Source organism: Lissotriton vulgaris, chromosome 4_1 (genome assembly GCF_964263255.1).
Source record: "Lissotriton vulgaris chromosome 4_1, aLisVul1.2, whole genome shotgun sequence".
Classification (NCBI taxonomy): domain Eukaryota; kingdom Metazoa; phylum Chordata; class Amphibia; order Caudata; family Salamandridae; genus Lissotriton; species Lissotriton vulgaris.
The window spans coordinates 2,059,233,165-2,059,245,318 of record NC_141691.1 but is presented as its reverse complement, the minus strand read 5'-3'; the positions used below and the strand labels follow the sequence as shown (position 1 = coordinate 2,059,245,318).

Sequence of the window (12,154 nt, the reverse complement as noted above, 5' to 3'; positions counted from 1 at the left end):
GCATGTCGTGATTTTGTTGCCTTCTTCTGACTATCATGCAAACTATATTTAGTAGGCACTTCATATCATTCGTAGTCAGTTTTGGACTATTGCATTTGCACTTTATTGTTGCTTGGCGTATTTTTGCACATGTACAAAGATGTTTTTATATTTTATAATTACGAGCTGGTTGATATTTATGTGCACTATTTGCCATGATATTTAGCCTTTTTGACAACATATTGACTTTATTTATAAATGTCAGACATTTGTCGCTATTTAGGGGTAAACCTGTGTGCATTACTTACATATTTTTAGCATGTTTTATTAAAATGTAAAATTTGCAGTATCAATTATGGCAACTTGCATTTAAGCATTTATTCTGTCTTCTTTCGATGGCTATTGTAAAGCGCCATTTTTTGACCATTGGTAACCCGAGTTCTTCATGCACTAGCACTTTAAGTAATCCCCCCCTCCCATATTGGCGTCATGTGAACAAGGCCTCTGTGAAGGCCGAAACGTTATGCTGGCAGGGCGAGCTTCCACTAATAAAAAGTAATTTTGCTCACTGCATTTTTTTGGGTCAGCTCCTCTTTCCTCGCTTCGCAGTGCTCCGGTGAATGGTGGAGTTCGTGAGCTATTGGATTGGGTGTGTTGTATATATGTGTATATATATATATATATATATATATATATATATATATATATATATATATATATATATATATATATATATATATATATATATATATATATATATATTATATATATATATTATATATATATATATATATATATATATAGAGAGAGAAATAAAGAGAGTGAAAGAGAGAGGGCAAGAGTTAGAGCTAGAGAGTGGTCGTGTGTGTCGGTGGATGAGGTTTCTGCTGTCTCCTCCTAAATCCCGAAGCTTGTATTATCGTGTGCTAATCCCTGCAAGGTTCTGAGCAGAGGGACATTCAGAGTGGAAGGGATAGTGTGTGACACTTTTAATAACCCTTGAGCTGCTTTGTTGTGTTTGTGTGCATGTTTGTGTGTGTTTGTGTGTGTATGTGTGTGTGTGTGTGTGTGTGTGTGGGTGTGTGTGTGTGTGTGTGTGTGTATAGTAAGACACACCAACTGCTGTCCTGGAGGAGCTCCTGTAATTACAGTATTTTATTTATAATAACAGGGGGTTTTGTAACACTCAAATTATTTGTGTCCCTACAGGTGTAAGGAAGTGGAGTTTCACGGTCCAGAGCAGATGAGGAAAATAAAGGAAAAAGAAATTATGAAAATTCAGAAACCTGAAGATGAAGTGAAAAAATATAAAGGTAAATAGAGCTGAGTTGAATGCAATTATGTTTTAGAGCCCACACTGGGATCTTTAGCAAGCTTCTGCTGTCTATAACTCTACAACTGTGGGCAACTGGTGCCTTTTCCAGCCCCCTCCCCATACACAGACATATGTGTGATAAGGCCCTTCTAAATCCCGAACCCCCTCCTTCATGGTCCAGAAAAGGAGTTAATGAAAATGCGTAAAACATTCAGAGGGGTCTCTTCAGGGTGGAGCTCAATCATGGACACAATGAAACTAAAGTGTCTGGTCCTGGGGCCTGTATAAGCTTTAGTAGAATCCTCTCACTCGGAGATGCTGCATTGTGTGAAGTCATAATCCGAGGAAGGCCTGGTCTGTGTATGCAGCCTACTGCACCTACTGTCCTTGGAGGGGTTCTGCATCCATAGACCCTGTATCTATGTTCCGGTAGCCAGTATATGCTGCAATAGACTCTTCTCACTGGGAGGTGCTGCGTTGCGTGAACTGGTAAACAGAGGACGTCCTGGTCGGTGCATGCAGCCTACTTCACCTACTATCCTGGGAGGATTAGTGTGCCCTTGGACCCTGTGTGGCTGATCTTGGGATCTGTCTATGCTGCGCCAGAGTTGTCTCTCTGGGAGACGTACCACAGCATACTCCTAATCAATAGCAGTCCTCCTGAAATATGTCCACTACAGCTTGCAGGCTAGTACACTGTAATCTCTAGTGCAGTGCATTGTATAGTGCAGTGCAATATCTATAGAAGTGTACTGATGTGCTTTGTAGTACAGTGGGTGTTTGCACTGTGTGCTATCTAGTATAGTATGCAGCCTAGTGCATTGTCTGTTGGACTTTGCCCTCTCTGCAGCATCAACCCGTACATTTTGCCTTCACCTCTCCTATTTTTGCTGAATACATTTTTCTCCTTAGAACTCTATGCCCTTTACTACTGCCAACCAGTGCCAACATGGTTGTGCTCACTCCCTTCAACATGCTAAATTTGCCTCTTACCTATTTGGCATATTTAATTTACCTATAAGTCCCTTGAAGAATGGTATACCATATTTCCGGTGCCTGTAAATTAAATTCAACTACTGGTCCTGCAGCACTTATTGTGTCCTACGCTCAAGTAGCACTTTAAACATGTCCCAGGCCTGCCATTGCAGCCTGTAAGCAGTTTTAAACTGTCAATTTGACTTGGTAATATAACCCCCATGCCAAACCTTATACTCCCATTTAATTGCATATAAGTCATCCATAAGTTAGGCTGTAGGTAATCCATAGGGCAGGGTGCATTGTAATTAAAAGGTTGGACATGTACTTTTAAATTCTACGTGTCCTGTTAGTGAAAATCTCCTACATTTGTTTTTTACTACTGTGAGGCCTAACTGTCCCATAGGATAATATTGGGTTGCCTTATTACATTTAATAGGTGCTAATCTTTGACTGGCAACAGTTAAGCATTTCATGTTTGGTGTCTAGGAAATTGCAACTTACAAGTCTCTTAATGGTAAACTCAGATCTTAAGTTGCAATTTTTAAAATGCCACTTTTTAGAAAGTTGGCATTTACCTGCTATTTGGTGCGCGCAGCCTGTCTTGGGTCACATGACTGGGTGTAGCTCGAAGTTGGACTTCGTTAAATCCTCCAAGACGATCACACAATAGTGGGCTTAAGTGTGCTTGAAAGGACCATCTGCTGGCAGGATGGAGGGGCAGAGTTTGGCACAGCCCCACTTGCTAATGAATAGGCGGTAATCTTGTTTCACACAAAAGGACTTGTCACCACTGCATTTTCCCTACAGCAATCTGACAGCCAGGCCAGGGGAGTGAGGAAATTTCAAGCATTTCAAAGGAAAACCTCCAGAATCTTCAACTTCACAGAAGGCACCAGGTATAAAAATAGGACCCTAGGCCCCACTATTCAGTTCACGTTCTGGACCCGTGGATGGGTTCTCAGAGGACTGCCTGCTGCTGTGGCCTGCTGTGTATTCAACAAGAATGCTTTACGGGATCTGAAAGGACTGCTTTACTGCCTGGAGATTGCCTTCAACCCTTAGAGACCTTCCCTGCTACTTAAGCCCTGCTTCTTCACTCGAACCCATGACTACCAGAGTGACTCCAAGGGCTACTTTGCTTGCCTCCTGTTCAGACCCACAAGGACTTCATAGACTCACACCATTTTGACTCTGCACCTGGACTCAGCCTGACTGAGTCCTGAACCCCCAAGTGGTGAGCTCCAGATCAGGACCCTTGGTTGTGTTGTTAAAGATGCCCAAATTAGCCACAATCCAAGACTTGGGACATTTTTCGCAAAAAGCTGCACTGAGATTCAAGAGAAGAGCGGAACCTACCTGCAATGTTTAGTACACTGTACCATGTAGTACAGTGTATTATCTACAACTGCTCTCTAATGTGTGGGAGCTGGTCCCCAATAGTCTGACCACAAATATTAGATCAATTGGAGATTCCAGGGCTGAACTATTTTGGTAAATATTGGGGTGAACTATCAGTTAGAGACTACACTCCTCACCAGAAATAATGCAATTTAACTGAGTTGAACTGAATAAAATATTAGACGCAGAAAGGACTGAGTTATAGATCAAAAATAAGCAGAAAGGATATTTATTACAAGAAATCAAAAAGGCGGTACAAGAGAGAAAACTATGGATGAATTGTCATAAAGACCCAATAGAATAGTGCAGGTTTAGTGAAATATTACCAAATCTCTAGTTAGGTGTGTCCTAAGCAAAACTTCTAATAGTCAGACTCATGATGATCACCAACGGCAGAACAGGACACTTACAAGGAAAACAGCAAAATAATCCCACGAAACACATGATCCCAGAGGTTTTATAGAATAATCACTCAAATAATTAATATATTCTGCAAAATCAGCCTGGTTATGATCATTGTTAGGGTCACGTTTGGCAACTCAGGTACAACTTAATAATTAACAAGCATTTGCAATGCAATAGGTCTCGCATTAGGAAAGTTTGAGCTATTGGTATTGTAAATGACACATTTTTCATTTATGTGTTGGTTTTGAAAATAACTAAATTAATAGCTTTGTCATTTACAATGTCAATAGTTATAACTTTCGCAAATGTGACACCTATATCATTTGTAATGCAATATGTGTTGTATTTACGTGACTTAGATGTATTGATATTACAAATAATAATGGCTTTTAATTTTTTTAAATATTTAATATTAAATAAAAGTTATTGTAATTTATAATGGGAATAGCTTAAACTTTTGTAAATAACTTTTGTGAATATTATGTTCAGTGTATTTTATTGTGACGAAAATCCAAGCACAGAAGTGAAATATTAACATCTTTTTGTGACATTTGTTATAAAGCTTGAAACATTGATAGAACATATTTGAACCAGTTGTTGAATCATTGCACAGATTGATGCTGTGATAGCGCACAGTGATGATGTTGTGCCCCTGAGTGATGCTGTGGTGCCCCTGAGTGATGCTGTGGTGGTGCGAGAGATAGAGTGAGTGCAATAGATAGATAGAGGGCGGGTGATAGATAGAGGGAGGGTGATAGAGTCAGGGCGGGCGATAGATAGAGGGAGGGCGACAGATAGATAGACAGATAGATAGAGTGAGGGCGATCGATAGATAGAGTGAGGGCGATAGATAGATAGATAGATAGATAGATAGATAGCCATAGAGTGAGGGCAATAGATAGACAGATATAGTGAGGGCGATAGATAGAGTGAGGGCGACAGATAGATAGACAGATAGATAGAGTGAGGGCGATAGATAGATAGATAGATAGATAGATAGATAGATAGATAGATAGATAGATAGCCATAGAGTGAGTGCTATAGATAGACATAGTGAGGGCGATAGATAGATAGATAGAGAGTGATAGTCAGGGCGATAGATAGAGTGAGGGCGATAGATAGAGTGAGGGCGATAGATAGAGTGAGGGCGCTAGATAGAGTGAGGGCAATAGCTAGATAGAGTGAGGGCGATAGATATATGGATAGAGTTATTATGCGGCGTGTAATTATGTGGCACTGAGTGGTATTTGGAGCGTATGTTGCATTGAGTGGAGTGTAATTATGTGGCATGTAATTATGTGGCACTGAGTGGTATTTGGAGTGTTTGTTGCGTTGAGCGCAGTGTAATTATGAAGCATATAATTATGTTGCACTGAAGTATTATGAGGAGTGTATGTTGTATTCAGTAGAGTTTAATTATGTGGTGTGTAATTATGTGGCACAGAGTGGTATTTGGAGTGTATGTTGCATCATAATTTTGTAGAATATAATTATGTGGCACTGAGTGGTATTGTGTGGAGTGTGTGTTGCATTCAGTAGAGTGTAATTATGTGGTGTGTAATTTTGTGCACAGAGTGGTATTTGGAGTGCATGTTGCATTGAGCGCAGTGTAATTATTAAGCATATAATTATGTGGCACTGAGTGGTATTGTGTGGAGTGTGTGTTGCATTCAGTAGAGTGTAATTATGTGGCATGTAATTATGTGGCACTGAGTGGTATTTGGAGTGTATGTTGCATTGAGTGCAGTGTAATTATGTGGCGTGTAACTATGTGGCACTGGGTGGTATTTGGAGTGTATGTTGCATTGAGTGCAGTGTAATTATGTGGCGTGTAATTATGTTTCACTGAGTGTTATTTGTGGTGTATGTTGCATTGAGTGCAGTGTAATTATGTGGTGTGTAATTATGTGGCACTGAGTGTTATTTGGAGTGTATATTGCATTGAGGGTGCAGTGTGTGAGGGTGCAGATTGTGTGAGGTTGCAGAGTGTTTGGCCTAAAGTAGTGTGTGGGCGCAGTGTGTGTTGCCTAAAGAAGTGTGTGTGCGCAGTGTGCGTGGCCTAAAGTAGTGTGTGGGCGCAGTGTGCGTGGCCTAAAGTAGTGTGTGGGCGCAGTGTGTGTGGCCTAAAGTAGTGTGTTGGCGCAGTGTGTGAGCGCAGTGTGTGTGGCCTAAAGTAGTGTGTGGGCGCAGTGTGTGTGGCCTAAAGTAGTGTGTGGGCGCAGTGTACTAAAGTAGTGTGTCGCCTCATTTGTCAGCAGCGAGCGCAGATGCTCTTCGAGGGTGGTGGCGGAGACCTAAAATACAATAGGGAAAGCGTCTCCATGGACATCGATGTTTTACTTACAGATTGTATTCCCAGCCTAACATCATTTTTTTTTTAAACGTTGTAATGTCATTCCCATACATGAGAGCAAAAGGCGAGCCCCAGAGCCTTGACAACTGTAGGTGGAATGGGCGCTACACAAACATCTGATAACAAAGCAGCCAGGTGGTAGCCTGAGGTTGAGCTACAAACAGCAGAAAAGAGAGGATGATGGAGAGATGAAAGAGAGATAGAGACTGCCCGAACAGAGAGTCTGCTGGGGAAAGGCTTGGAGGAGAGAGGGAGAGCAAGAAAGCGGGAAAGAAGAGTAAAGAATCATTGAGAAAGCAAGGGGGGTGAGGCACGGAGAAGGACTTAGAGGAGGAATTGATTTAGGAATGACGGGACAATAGAATAGGGCATCCCCACTCCCCATAGAGTTGGCAGGACAAAGTCGGGCGATAACGGGTTGGGCGCAAAGCGAAGACCTAGAGAGACAACAGTGAGATAAAGAGAGGAAGAGAAACTGGGACTGATAGAGGGCAAGATACGGGGCTTCTGCAGAGGAATAGCAACGAGTGACTTGAGCAGAGAGTGACAGACAGACGCGGATAGAGCAAACCAGGGAGGGACAGTGCAGAGAGATAACAATGGACTGCGCGGATTTTCAATGAGGCCGGGGGAGCGAGAGGGCAAAATCAGACATCAAGAGAGAGGCGAAAAGGAATGAGAGAGATGGGTCTTGGCAGTGAGAACACAATGCAAGAGAGACAGCTAGAGAGGGAGAGAGAAGGGAACAGCTGGAGCGATGGAGAGAAAAGAGCGGCAAAGAAGGGCAACAGCGAGAGAGAGGCGGTAAAAGAAACCCGACAAGGTGCAAATACATCTTTACACTAACGCACCAAATAAATGGCAGACATACACGTGCGATCTGAAGTTCGAAGGTTCGAACCCGAGTGCACCTCCCAGCCTCTCATCCTTTTGAGGTCGGTAAACTTTGCACCATTCAGCTGAGTGATAAAACTTCAAGCTCGCTTTTGAATAGCAATAAATACTAATAAGTGAAACAATATGAGCAGCTCTGGTGAGATTTAGACGAGAGATAGCGTTTGACTGAGAGAGTGTGTGTGAGGGAGAGTGTGAGTGCGAGTGTGTGCGCGAAAATGTGCGTGCGTGTGTGTGTGAGAGAGAGAAAGAGCGGGAGCGAGCGGCAGTGATTTGTGCTCATGCTAATGCCCTTAACATCAGCCGCGGCAGGTACAAAAACATTTACAAAATGGAAACACTCAGAGTGGAACCAAGCTGTATAATAACCCCCATCTTTAGAACAGCGCGTAACTGAAGATAACAAGAAGTGAATATGTGACCGAACAATCGAGAAGTCCTGCTACTCTTTAGTAAATCGCACAGTTTTGCCCATACTTTAGGGAACTCACCTGGCAATATTGAAGCAAGACTCACTCGCAAATACACCTTATCTTTCAAACATTTTTTTTGTGCATTTTTATCGACCACTGTGCGTCGCTGCTCGTGTATGTGGGCTTTGAGAAAGAAGACCATTAGATGTAAGAACCTTGACATAAGAAGGAAGCCTGTGGGGGGCCGGGAGAGCATTCCTTTAAAGTGTGATGCAGGGGGCGGGGGAGTGGATCCCTTTGAAGCACGGCCTCGCAGCCGTGAAAGTGAGACAGCCTGAGGCCGAGCGCACGCTGGGGGAAGCTTCAGATGCCTGTGGGAGGGAGGCTGATGGCTTGGATGTGGACGCACTTTCCGCACGAGTGCACCACACGAACTGTCTGAAATCTGCGATGGTTTCAGAGCCTGGTTTGCCCACTATACTCTCGTCTATTATCCCTTGCGGGATTAATAGGCGAGACCTAAAAACGATGCAGGCATTTAGCACTAACCCATTTCTTAAGGTAAGAGAATTTTTCCATCCCTTCCTCAGCAACTGCACTCTGGAGATGTATTTGCAAATGAAACATTTATTGAACGATGGCTCATAGAACTAACATGTTCAGTGGAATTTACAGTGAATGTCTTTGAAAATGATACTTTGGGTACATTATGGATGCCTCAGTCACAATATACACTGGCTAAAACGATTTTATACAATCCTAATACAGTGACGTGATTCTCTCTCTGCGGAACAAGGGGAGAGATGGCTTTGCAGCGGGACACTGAATGGAAGGGGGAATTAGCAGTAGAAATTGAACCGATCACAAGAAACAGCATCCATTTGAAAATACTATGGCATTCTACACGCAAATGTGACCTAACTATTCATGGCATTACCTAGACTTCTTAATGACTAACGTAACTCGTTCCTTGTGCTACTTCATCAGTTTATCGGTTAAGACTGTATATGTCATTGAAAGTAAAACATCTCAAAAACAATTTTCACACACATTTGCGCATTTTGCTTATTTTGAAAAATGCTTTAAGAAGTGTTATGTTCAGTTTATTACAATATTTAGTAGAACTGTGTTCTGTTTACCACTGGGTGCCATGTAGTGAAGGGTACAGTGTAAAGTAAGGTGCCATCTAGTACAGTGTGTTCCCTAGTGAGGGGTAATGTCTAATCAAGGGTGATATTTAGTACACTGTGCATTCTATTGTAGTGTACAGTGTACTGCCTAGTACATTGTAGCCCCTATGGAGTGGCAGCTGGACCGCTCGTTATTAGCAGACCAACAATGGGTAAGTGAAATGAGGATATTCATAAAGGAGTTTGTCAATTGAACCAGCTTACTGCTCCAGTTTTTTCTGTTTGGGAGGCGTTCAAAGCCACCATTAGGGGACAGATTATTGCCTAAAAGGCATTCCAACATAGAGAACATCATCAAAAGACTGCCAAGCTGCAAGCTGCTGTGGATCGACGTAGTAGGCATTCTTCTGCCTGTACGAATGCTAAACAGAATTTAAGGGATGTTTTCTTATTAAAAGAAATCACCAGCTCCAGAGCTTATCATCAGAAACTATATCAAGAGAGTCAGCAGATTGGAAGGTATTTGGCTTTGTCTACCCGTGTAAAGCAAGACCTGTGAAGTAGAATGCTGTGCTTTTGAAGGATTGCCACTCTGATACACTGCTGCTTTGTTGGACTCCTGCCTTGCTGTGATGCCCTCTTGCCTAGGTGAGAAGGACTTGACCTGCATCATTTGAACCCAGAGTGACACCAGGGCGTGCATGCTTTGCCTCCTGGTTGAAATCTCAGGGACATAAAATACTTTCAACCATCTGGCTCTGACAACTTAACTCAGCAGTCCGTGAATCTGCCCTGCCAAGTGTCTAGTACAGTCAGTGTTGAAATGAAATGAAATGAAATGAAATGAAGAAAATTCTTAATAAAGCGCACTGCGACCATGCGGCTTCCTGGCGCTGTTCTGTTGCAGTGTCTAGTACAGTCAGTGCTCTGGTGCAGTGTCTAGTAAATGAAGTGCTCTGGCTCACTGTCTAGTATAGTGAGTGCTCTACCGCAGTGTCTAGTACAGTGAGTGCTCTAGCGCAGTTTCTAGTAAAGGAAGTGCTCTGGCTCACTGTCTGTCTTGTACAGTATAGTGAGTGCTCTAGCGCAGTGTCTAGTAAAGGGAGTGCTCTGGTGCAGTGTCTAGCACACTGAGTGCTCTAGCACAGTATCTAGTACAGTGAGTGCTCTAGCGCAGTGTCTAGTAAAGGGAGTGCTCTGGTGCAGTGTCTAGCACAGTGAGTGCTCTGGCGCACTTTAGTATAGTGAGTGCTCTAACGCAGTGTCTAGTACAGTGAGTGCTCTACCTCAGTTTCTAGTAAAGGAAGTGCTCTGGCACACTGTCTAGTACAGTCAGTGCTCTAGCGCAGTGTCTAGCACAGGGAGTGTTCTAGTGCAGTGTTGAGCACAGTGAGTGAACTGATGCAGTGTCTAGTACAGTGAGTGCTCCGGCGCAGTGTCTAGTACAGTGAGTGCTCTGTCACAGTGTCTAGCACAGTGAGTGCTCTGGCACAGTGTCTAGCACAGTGAGTGCTCTGGCACAGTGTCTAGTACAGTGAGTGCTCTGGCACAGTGTCTAGCACAGTGAGTGCTCTATCACAGTGACTAGTTCAGTGAGTGCTCTGGCACAGTGTCTAGCACAGTAAGTGCTCTGGTGCAGAGTCTAGTACAGTGAGTGCTCTGGCACAGTGTCTAGCACTGTGAGTGCTTTGACCCAGCCTCTAGTACAGGGAGCGATCTGTTGCAGTGTCTATTACAGTGAGTGAACTGATGCAGTGTCTAGTATAGTGAGTGCTGAGGTGCAGTGTCTATTGCAGTGGGCCTCCAGGACAAAGCTCTCCGTATTACAAGGGCCACTCTTGTTTAGTCTACTATCAGCAGTGTGCTCTAATATACAGTGACTTGACTATTTCAGTGGGCCATCTGGAGCAGGTTACTGTCTAGTAGAGTGGGAGCTGAAGCACATAGTATAGTTGCAGCGACCTGTTCAGTGCAGTCTACACTCTACTGCGATGCACTGTCTGGCACAGTGGTCTGTCCAACAGAGACTTCTGCTTATTGCAGTGGGTGCTCTATCACAGTGTTCTGTCTAGTAAAGGAATCTCTACGATAGCGCTCTGTCTAGTACAGGAGGCTTTCAGTACAGTAGGTGCTCTAGCATAGTGTACAGCAGTGTACACTGCAGAACAGTGAGCTGCCCAATGCAATCCACCATCTAGTACAGTGGGTGCTCTAGCATCATGTACAGCAGAGTGCTCTGCAATACAGTGAGCTGTCCAGTGCAATCCACCATCTAGTACAGTGGGTGCTCTAGCACGGTGTTCCAACTACGGCAAAGGTTGATGCAGCGCAGTGCCCTTTAGTACAGTGTGCTGATCTGTTCCAGTTTCTACAGGATCCCACACACTCCATGTGTTCCATACATTGCCTGGTGGTGTGATGCTCCTGCTGTAGTGTCTTCCCCTCCCTGGGTACCCGTCAATGGCTGCCCCACATACAGAGCTGTAAATCACACGTCTTTATTCCTCTTCATGTACCTGTGAACTCCCACATTCTAAACCAAGCTTTCACTACATTCTATTCTAGAGGTCCCTTTTCAATCATGCAAGACATTACATCTCGCCCTTTGGTAAGTGAAAAATGTAAATTATTATAAAATCATTATATATATATATATATATATATATATATATATATATATATATATATATATATATATATAATATACATATATATATATAATATACATATATAATAATCCCTGAAAAGAATACAGGTTTCAGGGACGTTATAGTTAGTCAGACATTTTACTCATACAAAACCAGAGAAATATAGCTGTTATAGTTAGCTGAACTATATATAACTCGTGCCACCGCAATGCGCTACTGATGGCGTCACCTATTACATCAGTGATGACATCATCCAGTGAGTGTGTTTCTAAAATGTTTAAGAATGATATATTTATACACCAAGGTATATTGAAGAATGAATGGGTGTATGAGTGTCTGTATGGATTATTCAGTGGGTAGATGACTGACTGTATAAGTGAGTATTTATATGTGCCTCTGTGAATGTATGGGGGGGTGACATCTGTCTGAATGTCTGTATCAGTTTGTTAGTTAGTGTTTAAGTGGCTGCATGTGTTGGTGAATAGGTACATGAGTATCTATATGGGTAAATGATTGGTTGTCTGAGAGGCTGTGTGGCTGCCTGAGTGTCTTTTTGGGTGGGTGTGGGTGTGTGCGCCTCCCTGCAGGATGTGTGAGCGGGTGATTCACTGGGTGTATGAGTTCATGAGTGTGTGTGCAAG

General features: G+C 43.0%; 1 protein-coding gene across 1 annotated transcript in view; it reads left to right on the top strand.

The window, feature by feature from the left end:
• Window positions 1-12,154, top strand: part of LOC147724963 (E3 ubiquitin-protein ligase TRIM39-like) — a 231,772-nt gene that overhangs the window by 139,280 nt on the left and 80,338 nt on the right. The window contains exon 5 of the mRNA XM_086966455.1: window positions 1,189-1,292. Coding sequence (XP_086822581.1) covers window positions 1,189-1,292 — 104 coding nt within the window. The remainder of the gene's footprint in view (window positions 1-1,188; window positions 1,293-12,154) is intronic.